We start from the raw sequence: 16,866 nt of genomic DNA, 5'->3' as shown, positions 1-16,866 counted from the left end.
CAACCATTGTTGGATGAAGAATTGGTAATGATGAGTCAGTACAGATTGATTATCTGAATGGTGCCAGTACAACAATCTTGCTCTCAGTATTTGCAAGATCAGGGAGCTGATTGTTGACTAAGAAAGGGAAGCCAAGTTTCCATGAACCTGTCTTCATCAATGGGACGACAGTGGAGTGAGTCAACCGCTTCAAGTTCCTGGCAGTGGCTTACCTCTGAAGAACTCGCTTCGGCCCAACACATTGATACAATCACAAAGAAAGCTCATTAATGCCTCTACCTAGAAGATTTAGTATGTCACTGATTACTCTATCAAACCTCTACATATGTAAGGTAGTGAGCATATTGACAAGTTGCATCAGGGTGTGGTTCGTTAACATGACCACCCAGGGACAAAAGAGACTGCAGAAAGTGGTTAAGAAAACTGCAGATGCTGGTAAAATCGAAGGTGGACAAGAATGCTGGAGAAACTCAGCGGGTGAGGCAGCATCTATGGAGCGACGGAATAGTACGTTTCTGGTCGAGACCCTTCTTCAGACTGATGTGGGGGCGTTCATTACCCAGTCTAAGGATATTGATGTCCCCACCATCGCAATGATGTACAGGAAGCACTGCATCAAAAAAGGCAACTCGTATTGTCAAAGACCCACGCTTTCATCTTGTTACTGCAGACAGGAACCTGAGAACCATGACTTCGAAGTTCAAGGACAGCTTCTTCCCATCAACCATCAGGCTCTTGAACCCCACATTGCACAACCCTACTACTCAGCAACAATCTATTTTGTTTTGGTTGCACTACTTTGGTTTCCACTATTATGGTCTGGTTACTGTGTATTACTCATAATTTATTGATTATTATATAGTTATTTCGAGTTTCACTGTACCTTAATTGGCGCACGTGACAATAAACTGACCGTTGAACTTTTATTTGTTGTATGCTTATGAAGCTGTAGCAAATCGTAACTTCATTGTTCCATTCCTGTTGCATATGACAATTAAACACGCCTGCACTTGAGCATATCTTATTTTATTTGTGCCACCATTCAGTATGGGTATGATTTCAGTTGTCAAAAATTTGTGTGATTTTCTAAATCTCTTAATTCTCCATTACAATTAAGTCTTTCGCTGAAACCTACCTCTGACCATTTTTTTGTAAATTAGTTGTTTTATCTATCCCCTTATGTGGTTCCATTTCAAATGTTGTTTGATGCTTTCATGAAACATTGGGATGTTTTACTGTTTTTGTATAGTACTTTAATGTTATAAATCAAAAATACATTAAGCAGGTTCTATCTGTAGCGAGAAAGGGTCATGTTCTGTGGTGTATGTGGAATTCTCTGCCTCAGAGGGCAGTGGAGGCAGGTTCTCTGGATACTTTCAAAAGAGAGCTAGATAGGGCTCTTGAAGATAGCGGAGTCAGGGAATATGGGGAGAAGGCAGGAACGGGGTACTGATTGGGGATGATCGACCATGATCACATTGAATGGCGGTGCTGGCTCGAAGGGCCAAATGGCCTACTCCTGCTCAATTGTTCGAAGTTGTGATTTAAAAGAGATTTTAAGGCGTAATTTTTTCTGTTGTAAAGTATTGGAGTATGAATTCTCGCAGATTTGCATTGATTGTCAATTTTGCTGAAGTTGTATTTAAATTGGTAAAAGAGTAAGACTTCCTGATACAAAGAGTAACTGGAATGGTGGGTATAATAAATGTAGTTTATTATTACTGTTGCATGTACCGGGGTACACTGCAAAGCTTTGCGTGCGATGCAGTCCAAGAAAAGGCTATACGTGATTACAATCAAGCTATCCACAGTGTACAGATAACGGTAAAGGGTACAGCATTTAGTGCAAGATGAAGTCTGATATAAAAAAAGCTCAAAGGTTTCTGATGAGGTGGATGGGTGGTCAGGACCACACTAGCTGAGCTGATGAACGGCCGTTCAGTTGCCAGATTACAGCTGGGAAGAATGGTGTTTGGTGGTAAATGGTGGTAAATTCAATGTCGATGATAAAAATACCACATCACTTCAGCTACTGTCTACTAAATTATGCAATTGATATAATATAAATCTACTTATAACTGTGACATTATATTTCAGCAGAATGTCCGCAGAGATTAAAAAAAATATAAGGCCATGGAAATTGCCCAAGCCTTCTATTTTATTTTTGCAAACTATCTTGGAATCAAGGTTTTGGCTTTGTACTTTGTTGAATGAACTGTCAAAGGGGGTAGTGTGGACTCTCGTTGCGGAGCGGGCGAGCCCTTGCCGGAAAGGAGCATTCCATTCGCTGGCCCGCGCCAGCCTGAAGCCGGGGTCTGCAGCGGCGTGGAGTCCTGGGCCTGGGATCCCTCGTTGGGGACCCGGGAGGGGAAGATCTCCGACCACCAGCCCACGGCCAACTTCTACCGCGGGCGCGGCGTGGACTTTCCATCAGGAGCGGGGTCCCTTGCCGGGGACCCCTGGAGGGGAGCTCTGACCGCCGGCCCTGCAGTGCTTCTGGCTGCAGCGTGGCGGAAACTTTAAATCTTCGACCTCCGGCCTGCAGCCTACGCTAACCTGAAGCCACGGTCTCCGGTGGGGAGGCACTGTTTCAGGACTTACCTGGACTTTTACCTGTCTCCTCATCTGGACGCCCGCAGCGGCCGCTGCAGAGGGTTGAGGTCCCGATCATGGGGGAAAATGGAGGAGGACTGGCCAAAACCCAATAAGAATTTAACATAAACATCCACCACATTATTCATCACTGTGGTGGATGTTTATGTTAAATTCTTATTGTGTTTTTCATTGTACCGCTGCTGGCAAATTCATTTCACTTGCACTTTATGTGCAAGTGACGAATAAACTGATTGATTGATTGAGGTGGTAATAGCCTGTATTTTTACTTTCAGCTTTAATAAATCTAGGCAAATAAAATCAATATACTGGTTTTCACAAAGTTGTGATAGTTGAACATAAACAATGTCAGACAACTTTTTAACAATCTTGATTACTAGTTATATGGCATTAGGCCTTAAATTACTGTAAATCCAAATTTGTAACTGGACAGAGTACCTCAATTAACCTTTTTAATACTTCTTGGTTTCTTGGTCCTCCAAAATATTCCAAATGGAATTTAAACTGGAGGTGGTGAAGGGAGGGCTTAAGCCAGAAAGGGTTATTGGGAAGAAAGAGCTACTTTAAATTTAGTTGCACTGGTTGGGTAACTATAGTTGGGTGGAGATTATTCCATGCTTTAATTGTGCGGGGGAAGAACAAATTGCTGTATACATCTGTCTTTGTAGCTGGGATCACAAATTGGATCGAATGCCCTTGTCTGCTCCTAATTGGTTTGGGTTTGGTGTAGGTCTTGTAGTCTATGTCGAGCTGACCATTTAACATTTTGTAAAAACAGGTCAAACGGTGAGCTTCACGTCTGTCTTGGAGAGGGTTCCTTCCACCCCAGAGAATTCAGAAGAGTCCTTCATTGACAATTATGGATTGCTAACCATTTAATACAGGCTTTATGAAATTGTACTAAAATCCCTGTGGAATATCTCCTTTTCACACAAGAAATATGTTGGCAGCACAGTGAAGCAACAGTAGAGTTGCTACTTTACAGCGCCAAAGACCCAGGTTCAATCCTGACTACTGGTGCTGTCTGTACGGAGTTTGCATTCTCCCTGTGACTATGTGGGTGTTCTCTGGGTGCTCTGGTTTTCTCCAAATTGGCTTTTGTAAATTGTACCTGGTGTGTATGATAGAACTAGTGTACGGGTGATCGCTGGTCGGCATGGACTTGGTGGCCTGAATGAATGAATGGATGAATACGTTTATCGGCCAACTATTCACATGCAAGGAATTTGCCTTGGTGCTCTGCCCACAAGTGACAACGACATACAGTGACAATTAGGAATGACACATAGAACATTAAACATTAATAATAAAACATTATTGATTAAACATGTAAATTAAGTAAAATACCAGTGCAAAAGGAGGCTACAGATTTTGGTTTTTGAGTAGAGCTACTACTTGTGGAAAAAAGCTATTTTAGAAGATTGAGGGGGGATCTTATAGAAACTTACAAAATTCTTAAGGGGTTGGACAGGCTAGATGCAGGAAGATTGGTCCCGATGTTGGGGAAGTCCAGAACAAGGGGTCACAGTTTAAGGATAAGGGGGAAATCTTTTAGGACCGAGATGAGGAAAACTTTTTTCACACAGAGAGTGGTGAATCTGTGGAATTCTCTGCCGCAGAAGGTAGGTGACGCCAGTTCATTGATTGTATTTAAGAGGGAGTTAGATGTGGCCCTTGTGGCTAAAGGGATCAGGGGGTATGGAGAGAAGGCAGGAACAGGATACTGAGTTGGATGATCAGCCATGATCATATTGAATGGCGGCGCAGGCTCGAAGGGCCTATTTTCTATCTTTCTATGTCTGGCTGTGGCAGCTTTGACAGTCCAGAGTCGCCTTCCAGAGGGAAGTGATTCAAAGAGTTTGTGGCCAGGGTGAGAGGGGTCAGAGATGATCTTGCCCACTCACTTCCTGGCCCTCGCAGTGTACAGTTCATCAATGGAGGGAAGGTTGCAGCCAATAACCTACTCAGCTGATCGGATGATTTGCTGCAGCCTTTGGATGTCGTGCTTGGTGGCTGAGCCAAACCAGACCATGATGCAGAAGGTGAGAACAGACTCTACGATGGCCGTAGAGAATTGGACCATCATTACCTGTGGCAGATTGTGCTTCCTCAGCTGCCGCAGGAAGTACCTCTGTTGTGCCTTTTTGACTGTGGAGTCGATGGTAGCCCCCCATTTAAGGTCCTTAGAGATGATGGTTCCCAGGAATTTAAAAGACTCCACAGATGTGACTGGTGTTGTTGATGGTGAGTGGGGTGAGGGGAGGGGGAGCTCTCCTAAAATCTACTACCAATTCCACTGTCTTAAAAGCATTGAGCTCCAGCTTGTTGCGATGGCACCAGCTGTGCCACTTCCTGTCTGCAGGCAGATTCTTCCCCATCCTGGATCAGTCCAATCAGGGTTGTGTCGTCCGCAAACTTGAGAAGCTTGACAGAGGAGTCAGTGGAGGTGCAGTCATTGGTGCAGAGAGAGTAGAGGAGAGGGGAGAGTACGCAGCTTTGCGATGCTCCTCTGCTGAGGGTCTGCGGGTCCGAAATGTACTTTCCCAGCCTCACATGTTTCCACGCTCTATCTCAAAAACTAAAACTAAAATAAATTGATTTCCTGCTCATTCTATGCATACATAATTTCTGCTCTATTTCAGATAAATATTTGGATTGTACTGCTTGAAAAGAATGGTGTTGAAAGCTAATTCAAAAGAACTAGCACAGAAGGGCAAAACACTGCAAATATATTACAAACCACTTTGCTTTTGAATCACCATTACAAGTCTTTCCATCTGACAACAAAATGCCATCAGTGTTTCTTTTAACTGTTTTTCAAAGTTAAGGTCAATGAAATATTGCTTTATTGCTATCTATCGTGCTAAAATGTTGATCTGGATTTGTCAGTATGTGAAAATGAGAGTTGCTGTTTTCTTTGCTTTATCTTCAAAAGATGATTTCCGTCCAAAGCATGTTATATTTTCGAACTCAACAATTACTTAAATTAATGAAACTAAACTTGTCAGCTAGATGCAGTTTCCTCAGCGAGCTGTTCCTTCACCATTCTCAAAGCATCTGCAAAGAAACAAAAATAATTTTCTATTGCTAAAGTAAACTATTTTAAAATTTGTCTAGGTTGTGAAATGCAGTTGCTTACCATAACTTATTCCCAAGGTCAGCTGAAAACTATTGTGACAACAATCCTTTCTCAACATGAATTTCAGTATCAGTTATGGTAAATCAGGATGGATGTATTTAATTATTATTCAACAAGATTTAGCCAGCTATTTGGGTAAATTTGGTGGCCCTCTTAGTAAGGTTTAGTTTCTGTTGCCATTGCTGTATGTTGTCACCAGTTTCACTGCGTAAGGATGACATATTTCATCATTATAATCTGTAGTCATACTTTAGGTAGTCTTTGAGGCAAAAAGTAGGGGAAATCCAGACAAACGCATTGATTACTCTCAAGACTCAAAGAACGAGCTATAATAACATAGCTGAACAAGCCGACACAGTAATGAGTTTTTTCAATGTTACAGTAAAACTTATCAAAGGAGAATAGAAATCCTCAATCTTACAAATAGTATTGATATTGAGAAAATAACTTTTGATTATAAAACTGGAGGAATAGATATAAGGTTCTGTAAACTAGGATAAGGATTTTAAAACTGGGGTGACTTGGACAGGTTGGGTGAGTGGGCGGATGCATGGCTGATGCAGTTTAATGTGGATAAATGTGAGGTTATTTGGTGGCAAAAACAGGAAGGGACTTTATTATCTGAATGGTGTCAAGTTGGGAAAAGGGGAAGTACATAGAGATCTGTGGGTCCTTGTTCATCACTCACTGAAAGAGTTAGATAGAGCTCTTAAAGATAGCAGAGTCAGGGGATATGGTGAGAAGGCAGGAACAGGGTACTGAATGTGGATGATCAGCCATGATCACAGTGAATGGCTGTGCTGGCTCGAAGGGCCAAATGACCTACTCCTGCACCTTTTGTCTATTGTCTATATTATAAAGCATGGTGTGAGACAAAGATGAATTTCTACCCCCACCTAATAAGTCAGACATGTTTGTACAATGAACATCACTGGAAAAAGATTTCACTGTAAATAATCATGTAAAGTTATACGAAGGTACACAAAAATGCTGGAGAAACTCAGCGGGTGCAGCAGCATCTATGGAGCGAAGGAAATAGGTAACGTTTCGAGACGAAACCCTTCTTCAGGTAAAGTTATACCACTGAGCCTGCTTTGTCTCCCAATTCCGATCAAATCTGATTAGGTATTTGTTTGTCTCTTTTCCAGTTATCAGTGGTTCTTTTGAGCATTTATTGTACTTAAATAAATATTTTAATGTAGTATCAACTTTACTCACCCATTACGTTGTTTAATTTTCAAAACCTATGGTGTCCATATTTTCATTGCTTGTAAAGCAATTTGGGTGCAATCTTCTATCGATTCATAATCATTGTCCGAGTCGCGTTGAGAGCCTTCTATGAGTTGTTCATAGTCATGGTCACTGTCGTAATTTAACTTCTGCACTATATCATTGGAAGGAAGTGGATAAGAACATGTTATATTTCAGAATGTTAAGACCAATTGGGCATGAGCATGAGTATCCTGAAGGACCATACATTTTTTCCACAGTTTTTGCTTATGTTCCCAAATTAGTTTCCCAAACAAGTACTTTGCTTATGTTCCCAAAGTAGAGTTCTCCTTTTAGGGGATTTAAAGTTTTCTCATGTAAACTGCGATGTCACTATTAAGGGCTTAGAAGGGGGAAAGGGGGCAGTTTATTGAGTGTATTCAGGGATGTTTCTTCAGGCAATATAAAGCCTGACCTACACTTGGAAAAATAGGGCAGGGCAAATGACTGAGGTGTCAGTGGGGAGCATTTTAGGACCGGTGACCATAGTTCTATTAGTTTTAAAATACCTATGGAAAAGGACAGAAGAAGTTAAGAGTTTTAAATCGGAGCATAGTGAAATTTGACAGTATTAAGCAGGAGTTTGCAAAATCTACTAGGAATAGTTTGTGGGCAAAGGGACATCTGTCTAGTAGAAGGTGTTTAAAAGTGGGGTAGCAAGAGTTCAAGATCTGCTGTGAGTGAAGGGCAAGGCTGGTAGGAGTAGAGAGCCTTAGATGACAAGCGATAGATTTCATCGATAAGGCTTCCTTGGTGTTAACTGTTTTCATTTAATGCTTATTTTCTATAGTTATTTAGGTTTATGATAACTGCTATAAAAGTAAATAACTGTAAGAGATACCAAGTCATTGATAATTCAGCTGATGAAATAAGAATAAGAAGGAAAGTGGGCAAGATAATGTAATCCTTAAATCTGTTCATAAAATAATTAGTCATAAGTTTGAATTTTAGGAAGGTAAAAGGAAAAGCTAATGAAACAGTGAAAACTTAATTACATATAAACTTCCTTATTAGGGATAGTAGAAAAGTCATCATCAGGGCAAGAGTAAATGAACAGAACATAAAGATCTCCTATCTTACCTGCAGCTGTATAAGAACGTGTGGAAAAACAGACAAGAAGCTAGCAGGTAAGAAATAACACTTGCATTTAAACAGTTCTTTATTGAAGTTAGGGTACCCCAACATCACTGAAACTGATAAATATTTTGTGTATACTGTTGTAATGTACGAAATGTGGCTGCCAATTTGGATTCAACAATTAAGTAAGTTAGCAGACTATTTGCTTTTGGTCTTGGCTGAAGGCTAAACATTACACGTTTACAAATCTACCCTGTTCCTTAAATCGTTTTACAGTATAATCCATTTGAGTAAATAAATGGAGTCTTGATATGACCTCTTAATGAAAACATCTTCAACACGACAGCACTCTTTCAGCACTGCTATCTTGAATTACATGATCAAAATTCTGGATTGGATCATGAACCCACTATTTTGATCAAGGTACAACTCTGCTATTATTGAGCTAAATCTGACTGTCTGATCTCAAATAATCATGAACATTGGTTAAGATAGGGTCCAGTCCTTCAGTGAAATGGAGATCCTGAACGCTAACATAACTGACATAACTGAAAGCAAAAGGGTCTCATAGATGAGACCGTTTGATAAACTGACTGGCATGTTTTAAAATTAAGGTGATTTGGATCAACCTTAGCTATGGTCTTTCTTGTAGCACGAGCAGAGGAAGATGTATAACACAATTGAAAGTTGGATTAGAATGGAATGACATGATAGAAAATTGGTAGAATTTCTGTTAATTCCCTGGATGGCGGGACTGTCATATGCTGAGAGAATGGAGCAGCTGGGCTTGTACACTCGAGTTTAGAAGGATGAGAGGGTATCTCATTGAAACAAATAAGATTGTTAAGGGTTTGGACACACTAGAGGCAGGAAACATGTTCCCGATGTTGGGGGAGTCCAGAACCAGGGGCCACAGTTTAAGAATAAGGAGTAAGCCATTTAGAACGGAGACGAGGAAACACTTTTTCTCACAGAGAGTGGTGAGTCTGTGGAATTCTCTGCCTCAGAAGGCGGTGGAGATAGGTTCTCTGGATGCTTTCAAGAGAGCTAGATAGGGCTCTTAAAAATAGCAGAGTCAGGGGATATGGGGAGAAGGCAGGACGGGGTACTGATTGGGGATAATCAGCTATGATCACATTGAATGGCGGTGCTGGCTCGAAGGGCTGAATGGCCTACTCCTGCACCTATTGTCTATTGTTATAGTTGTACAGATTTTTGGTAAGAGACTGTCTGGAATTCCAAATTTAGCTGGACACATTTCTTGCTGAAGTGATGAATTGGTCTTGGAAGGGAATCAAGATGATGGCCAGCATAGACATGGCGGGCCAAAGGTCCCGTTTCTGTGCTTTATGACACTGCAGCTATAATTATGCAGTGGCTAAAAACTTGATTAGCAATGGCAGCAAAAGTGGCAATTAATTATTGCCATCACAAGCTAACAGAGATATCAACAAAACAATTTGTGTAGTCAGCAAATGAATGACTCTGAATGAATCAAGGAAGTTAATTTACTCTGCGCAGCAATCTATTCGCAAATGAACCCTATGGAAGGTTTTTTAGCTTACCTTCAGGAGGTTCAGCAGTTTTCTTTTCTTTCATTTTTTTAGGTTTTGCATATTCATTGGGAGCAGCTTTACTCTGCTGCTTGAAAGGGAGTTTTTCTGAGCTTAATGGCAATTCTTTGCTCTTGGTGACGTTAGATATTGGGTTCATAGATTGTCTCTAGTAAAATAAAGAAACAGTTTACAGTGCTATTTACTTGCTTTGTCCATTCCAAAACACATTTCTTCTCTCCTTTGTGGGCGACACGGTGGGGCAGCTGTAGAGTGGCTTTCTTACAGCGCCAGAGACCAGGATTCGTTCCTGACTATGGGAGCTGTCTGTATGGAGTTTGTACGTTCTCCCCATGACCTGCATGGGGTGGTCCGGTTTCCTCCCACACTGGAATGTGGGAGGAAACCGGAGCACCCCATGCAGGGCACGTACAGATTTGTAGGCTAATTGGCTTGTAAATTGTCCCTCGATTGTCCCAGGATAGCGTCAGTGTGTGGAGATTGCTGGTCATAGAAACATAGAAAATAGGTGCAGGAGTAGGCCATTCGGCCCTTTGAGCCTGCACCGCCATTCAATATGATCATGGCTGATGATCCAACTCGGTATCCTGTACCTGCCTTCTCTCCATACCGCCTGATCCCTTTTGCCACTAGGGCCACATCTAATTCCCTCTTAAATATAGGCAATGAACTGGCCTCAACTACTTTCTGTGGCAGAGAATTCCACAGATGGGCGGTATGGACTCGGTGGGGCAATGGGGGCCTGGTTCCGCACTGTATTTCTAAACTAAACTAAACTATGTGCTTACCTAAAGGTCCTGATTTGGGCTGCTCCATGTTCCATGTGCACTTACTAATCCTCGTGTACCTCAACCCAAACTTATGGATTTGTTTCTTGGTCAGAGTTTGATAACATATCATTTTAGTATTATGTATTGTTCACATTGCTTTCATTTAGAGATACAGCATGTAAACAGGCCCTTCGGCCTACAGAGTCCACACTGACCATTGATCACCCATTCACACTGGTTCTATGCTATCTAATTTTCTCATCCACTCCCTACACTCTTGGGGCAATTTACAGAGGTCAATTAACCTGCAAATCTGCACATCTTTGGAATGTGGGAGGAAACCGGAGCACCAAAGCAAACCCACATGGCCCCAGGGAAAACGTGCACTCCACGCAGACCGCACCGGAGCTCAGGATCGAACTTGGCTCTCTGAAACTGTTTGGCAGCAGCTCTACCAGCTGTGCCACGGTGCTGCCCTACATTGTTAGTTGGTGAATTTGTGATGGCATCATAACATTTAAATTTATAGCAAGTTCATCGATGCTGAACATGTTGCAACGTTATCTTCCTGCATCTGCACATATTTCACTTCCTTCACCTTCAATGAGTCAAGATATTAGAAGCATCTACCCTAACAGTATTTAAGAGGGAACTGCAGATGCTGGAGAATCGAAGGTTACACAGAAAAGCTGGAGAAACTCAGCGGGTGCAGCAGCATCTATGGAGCGAAGGAAATAGGCAACGTTTCGGGCCGAAACCCTTCAGGGTTTCGGCCCGAAACGTTGCCTATTTCCTTCGCTCCATAGATGCTGCTGCACCCGCTGAGTTTCTCCAGCTTTTCTGTGTAACCTACCCTAACAGTACAATGGCAGTACTATCACCACAGGGATTGCAGCTTCTGAAAGCAACAGTTCAACACCACCTACAGTTAGAATTACAGTTAGAATGACCATTACTTTCAGGCTTTGTTAGTCTAAAGTGAATTAAAATAAAAAAAATACTTTGCAAACACTTGTATCTTGCTGAGTGATTTGGTATTAAATAAAGGATGTAAAGATATTGTGGTTACCCACCCGACAATACTAAAAAAAATGGGATGATTAATTTGGGTGGAAGTGAACTTTCAAGAAGTTGGTGACACATAATTATTGTAAAATAAATGTACTGTTAGAGCTCTGTGGTCCTATTCCTTCAGAATTCAGTTATTACCATCTTATAAATTAATCTTATTTAAATTAATGTCATTTTTAATCATATATAATCACATTTCCTTTCCATTCCCTTACTACTTTTACAGATTTTTTTAATTGAGTTAAATATTTAAATATGTTTTTTGGTTTAAGCTATGTATGTTGGTGAGAATTCGTCAAACTAACACGTTAAATAAACTTGCTGTTGTATTTTATCTCACCTGCCTGCTGCTGCACTAACTACTACAAGTGTGAAGAACTAATGGCAAACAGGCTTCTGGCAACGACCCTGAGCTCTGTTGCCTTTTGACAGCTTGCTGATGTCAAATCTCTTTGAATTGTTAGTAAATCAATCTGACAATAGAGGCTCTTTAAAATCATTCCAAGTTTTCATGACACTAATTGTTGAAATCCTGTAAAACAGGATCTTGTCTAGTTAGAGGTTTAGTTTAGTTTATTGTCACGTGTACCAAGGTACAGTGAAAAGCATTTTGTTGCGTGCTTCCAATCAGCGGAAAGACTATACGTGATTTCAATCGAGCTGTCAACGGTGTACAGATACAGGACCAAGGGAATAATGTTTAGTGAAAGACAAAGTCCAGTAAAGTCCGATTAAAGATTATCCAAGGGTCTCAAATGAGGGAGATGGTAGCTCACGACCACTCTCTAGTTGTTGATAGGATGGTTTAGTTGCCTGATAACAACTGGGAAGAAACTGTCCCTGAATCGGATGTATGCGTTTCCACATTTCTATACCTCTTGCCTGATGGGAGAGGGGAGATGACAGAGTGTCCTCTGACAGTGAAACATAGCTTCTGAAAAATGGCCAGGTTTTATGAAAATGTAGTCAATATTTTTCTAAAGCTCGAATGATTTTCCAATGCCAAACATACAGTGTTTAAATTTGCACAAGAAGGCAGGCAGTTATCGGTGATGTTTTATGTTGACTGTTCTTAATAACTTTATCACCAGGGTAAATTTTTATTTGCTGTGTCCTAACTGAACACGTGACTATGTTGTGCTAATTTGCAGGAATATCAATTTGCAGAAGTCAATCTGTAAAAAAATAACCGCACATAATTAAAATAAAATAAGGTAGACTTTAAAGAGGAAGCCAAAGGATAAAATTCTGAAAACAATCAGAAACAATTTCGTTAGGTACTACACTAACTCAGGAAATTAAAACCAATGTAAGAAACAACATATGTGTTGGAAGGAACTGCAGGTGCCAGTTTACACGAAAGATAGACACAAAACTGCTGGAGTAATTCTAAGCCACTTGAGAACAAAACAAATTCTTTTTTAAAAAGTGACCATAGATTACTCATGAAATGCCATGTAACATAAGATTCTGCCCTTGTCCTGCAAATTATGGAGATGAAAAAGCAATTGTGTAAAAAGCTTCCTCTTTCTTCCGAAGGGCTATTTCATGCACAGGACTATTTCCACAAGCTCTTATAAAAAGAGAGCCCTTGAACTTATATTAAACCTTTCATAATCTCAAGACATCCTAAAGTGCTTTACAAGCATTGAAATATTTTTGAGTATTGCAACACATGTGGTTAACTCCAAAGTGATGAACAGCAAAGTGATGGTGACTAGGCTGTGTGCTAGAATTTCTGTGGGCATATTTAATGCTATGCAATAATTTTAAACCAGAACTTAATCACATACAGCAAATATCAAACTGCTGGTGGAACTCAACAGGTCAAGCAGCATCTGTGGGGGCCAAAGGGTAGCCGAGAACCTGCATCACGACTGAGAGTTTAGAGGGGAGATAGTTTAGTTTAGATATAGGGTGCGGAAACAGGCCCTTCGACCCACTGAGTCCGCACCCTCCAGCGGTCCCTCACACATTAACACTACCCTACACACACTAGGGACAATTTTACATTTATACCAAGCCAATTAACCTACAAACCTGTACGTCTTTGGAATGTGGGAGGAAACTGAAGATCACGAAGAACACCCACGCAGATCACGGGGATAGGTGGTATAAAGAGACGAGAGGGAGGAGTGGGACAAGTGATGGCAGGTTATAGGTAGAACCAGGTATGGGGGGAATAGATGGGCAGGTGAAGCCGAGGGGTGGTGTCAGGTGATAGTAGCTGGTCTCTTCTTCTTGGGTATGGCGTGCACAGCCTAAAGTTGTAGGACAACTTGTTCTATTTGATCTTATTTGATTGTGCACACCAGATCGATTGCATGCATTCGTCGAAACAGGGCGGGCCACGCGTAGGTTGCAATCTCCCACCCCATAGTAGCTGGTGAGTAATAGGTAGAGACAGATATGGAAAGAGAACAAAAGGGCGGTCAGGCGGGGTGGGGGAAAGTGAACATAAACTTGGAGGCTGGAAGGTAATAAGTGGAGACAAGAGGCTGCAGATACAGAATCTGATAAGGAAGAAGGGGTGATGAGTGTGAGTCACTGTACTGCCCCCATTCTCTCCATTAATCATCAACACATCTCAGTTAAAGCCCTGTCCCATTGTACGCGTTCATTCAAGAGCTATCCCGAGTTTAAAAAAAAATCAAACTCGTGGTAAGCACCTAGAATGAACATAGCGGATACGTCAGAGCTTGGGGACGTCTCTTAGCGGCTCGTAACGCTAACGGCAGGTTCTTGGGAAACGGGGTAAGCATGGGAAGACTAGTGAAGATTTTTTAACATGTTGAAAAATTTCCACAAGAGCCCCGAGTACCGACGAGTGGCCATTACCGTAAATCTCCGAGTTCGAATCAGGGCAAACTCGGGGAGAACTCTTCAATTAACTCGTACAGTGGGACAGGGCTTTTAGGCACCATCAGAATCATTGAGGTTTCTGGCAGAAGAGGAGGCAATTTGACCCATTGGATCAATATTTTGTATTTGTAGGTATGAAGGCCAAGGTGAAACAGTCTGATCTCATAACCCCAGCTTCATCCTGGTGAATTTGTGCTGCGCCAATAAAGGCCACTATGAGCTTCTGGGCATGGGGTCTGCAGTACTCAGTATTGTTACTCTCGACATACAAGATCCTTACCTTAGGAAGCAAAGGTCGTTGGTGCTGCTTGTCACCTGGAACAGGAGAATGAGAAGGTTTTCGAGCTGGGGCAGGAGCTGGTGAAAGGGTTCCTGCCTTTAGTCGTTTAGGTGGACGAGGTGGAGGACAATGAGATGGAGAAGAAACTTTCCACAGGTTATAGTACATGAAGTTGGTCAGCTCCTCTACTGGGGCAGTGCTTTCGTAACTGCAATCTTTTCCAGCGTAGTCTTCCAGGACTTGGATATTCATGGTCACCCATTCTATTGGAATCGCAAAGCACTCCGATGATTTCTCCTGAAAACTGACAATTAAAGTAGGCACCTCTAATATCTTCTCCAGTTTGATTGTTGGGAAGGATGTTAAAGAATCAGTTGGTAAGGACTGATCTTTAGATGCGACCTTCACGTCGATTGGGAATTTGAACTTGGCAAATATTTCTGAGATTTTGTATTTCTTTGTGTCATGGATTTCTTCTACAAAATGACCCTCCAAATAATGAGGAAGCATAAGTGGCTCACTCACATCCTTCTCCTTCTCCCCGTCATCATCATCATCATCATCATCTTCTTCTTCTGGGATCTTACTACATGCAAGCACATCCATATTCTGAGGAGCACCACCAATGACCACTTGTGAAGTAGTCTTAAACATCGTAACCAAGTGGTCCCCAATACAAAGGGAAGATAGTCCATCTTCATTCCACGTGCAGTCTTTCGTAACCACAACGTACAATGGGTCATCTTGGGTGCAAGCTTCGCAAAGATCAAACGCTGTTGGGAATTCCCTAGGACGCCGTCTGAAAGTCCCCTTGTAATTATCAGAGATTAAGAAATGCCGGCTGATCTTGTTCCGCACAGATGTCGCCAGGATTTTCTTCAATACCACTTTGTTGTAAATTATTATATTTCTCTCCTTCCTAAGCGAATGAAACCATTCAGACATGAAAGGGGCTTGCTGGTCTGGGGCATCCAAGATTTTAGCCATTATTGGAAGCATCTGGTGAGATTGGTTGGCAATATCAGTCAGTGACATTGGTATGATGAATGTAATATTTTTCTGTTCCTCTGTGACGTCCCTCACGTCAACCTCCAAAGTTGAGGGTATTTTCACAGCCTCTTTCCTGACTGCAAAAAAGATAGTGATATATTAATGAGTATTCTTTCAGATGGTATAAGGCCCAATCCTCCTGTGCATTATTCCTTCAAATAATAGTGAAAACAAACTTTAAATCCAGTATAAATTAATTAGGCATTGAAATCCTCTTTTAGCAAATGCAAAACTTAATCATTCCCTATTCAATAGACAATAGACAATAGGTGCAGGAGTAGGCCATTTGGCCCTTCGAGCCAGCTGATGGCTGATCATCCCCAATCAGTACCCAGTTCCTGCCTTCTCCCCATATCTCCTGACTCCGCTATTTTTAAGAGCCCTATCTAGCTCTCTCTTGAAAGCATCCAGAGAACCGGCCTCCACCGCCCTCTGAGGCAGAGAATTCCACAGACTCACCACTCTCTGTGAGAAAAAGTGTTTCCTCATCTCCGTTATAAATGGCTTACTCCTTATGGCCCCTGGTTCTGGATTTGGATTCAGTTCTGAGACAGAAGTTTGGGTGTTCAATTCTTCAGAGATTTGAGCGCAAACATGTAGGCTGTCTCTCATATGCAGAGTGAGGGTTCTTCGAGTGGAGAGACTGCACACTTCGGAAATTGTGATCTTTTAGACGAGGCAACAAACGGAAGCCCCAAGAGTTTTCTCAAGGAAATATAGAAAATTCCATGCATCACTTTAGAGATGAGAAAGAGAGTTTGCCCCCTTGCTCGGGACAACAGTAATCACTTGCTTAACTTTATTAGACCAGATGGATCTAGTCAGTAAAATATTGGGGTTTGCAGTTCATAATTTGGTTGCAGTGCTTCCTAAAACAGTAGCTATACTTCAAAATTACACAATGGGATGTAGAGCAGTTTGAGATATCATGCACACATGACTATGTCTCTGTATTTTTATTTGTGTTGATTGGGAATAGGGATATTTGTTTCCACTGTTAATATCAACCAAATATAGGAAAAACTTTCAAATTACATAGGGATTCATGGAAACAGGTTCTTTGGCCACTTCTTGTGTATGGCACAGCCTAAAGTTGTAAGACAACTCGTTTTATTTGATCCTATTTGATTGTGTATGTCAGGTTGAATGCATTCGTCGAAA

At 41.5% G+C, this 16,866-nt stretch overlaps 1 protein-coding gene across 1 annotated transcript in view; it reads right to left on the bottom strand.

Moving 5' to 3' along the window:
- Nucleotides 1-2,123: 2,123 nt before the first annotated feature.
- Nucleotides 2,124-16,866, bottom strand: part of themis2 (thymocyte selection associated family member 2) — a 36,222-nt gene continuing 21,479 nt past the window's right edge. Inside the window, exons 4-7 of the mRNA XM_055656568.1 lie at nt 14,656-15,782; nt 9,664-9,820; nt 6,971-7,136; nt 2,124-5,670 (exon numbers count right to left, since the gene is read on the bottom strand). Coding sequence (XP_055512543.1) covers nt 6,997-7,136; nt 9,664-9,820; nt 14,656-15,782 — 1,424 coding nt within the window. The 3' untranslated portion in view covers nt 2,124-5,670; nt 6,971-6,996. The remainder of the gene's footprint in view (nt 5,671-6,970; nt 7,137-9,663; nt 9,821-14,655; nt 15,783-16,866) is intronic.

Source organism: Leucoraja erinacea, chromosome 26 (assembly GCF_028641065.1).
Source record: "Leucoraja erinacea ecotype New England chromosome 26, Leri_hhj_1, whole genome shotgun sequence".
NCBI lineage: Eukaryota > Metazoa > Chordata > Chondrichthyes > Rajiformes > Rajidae > Leucoraja > Leucoraja erinaceus.
This window is presented reverse-complemented; position numbering and strand designations above follow the sequence as displayed.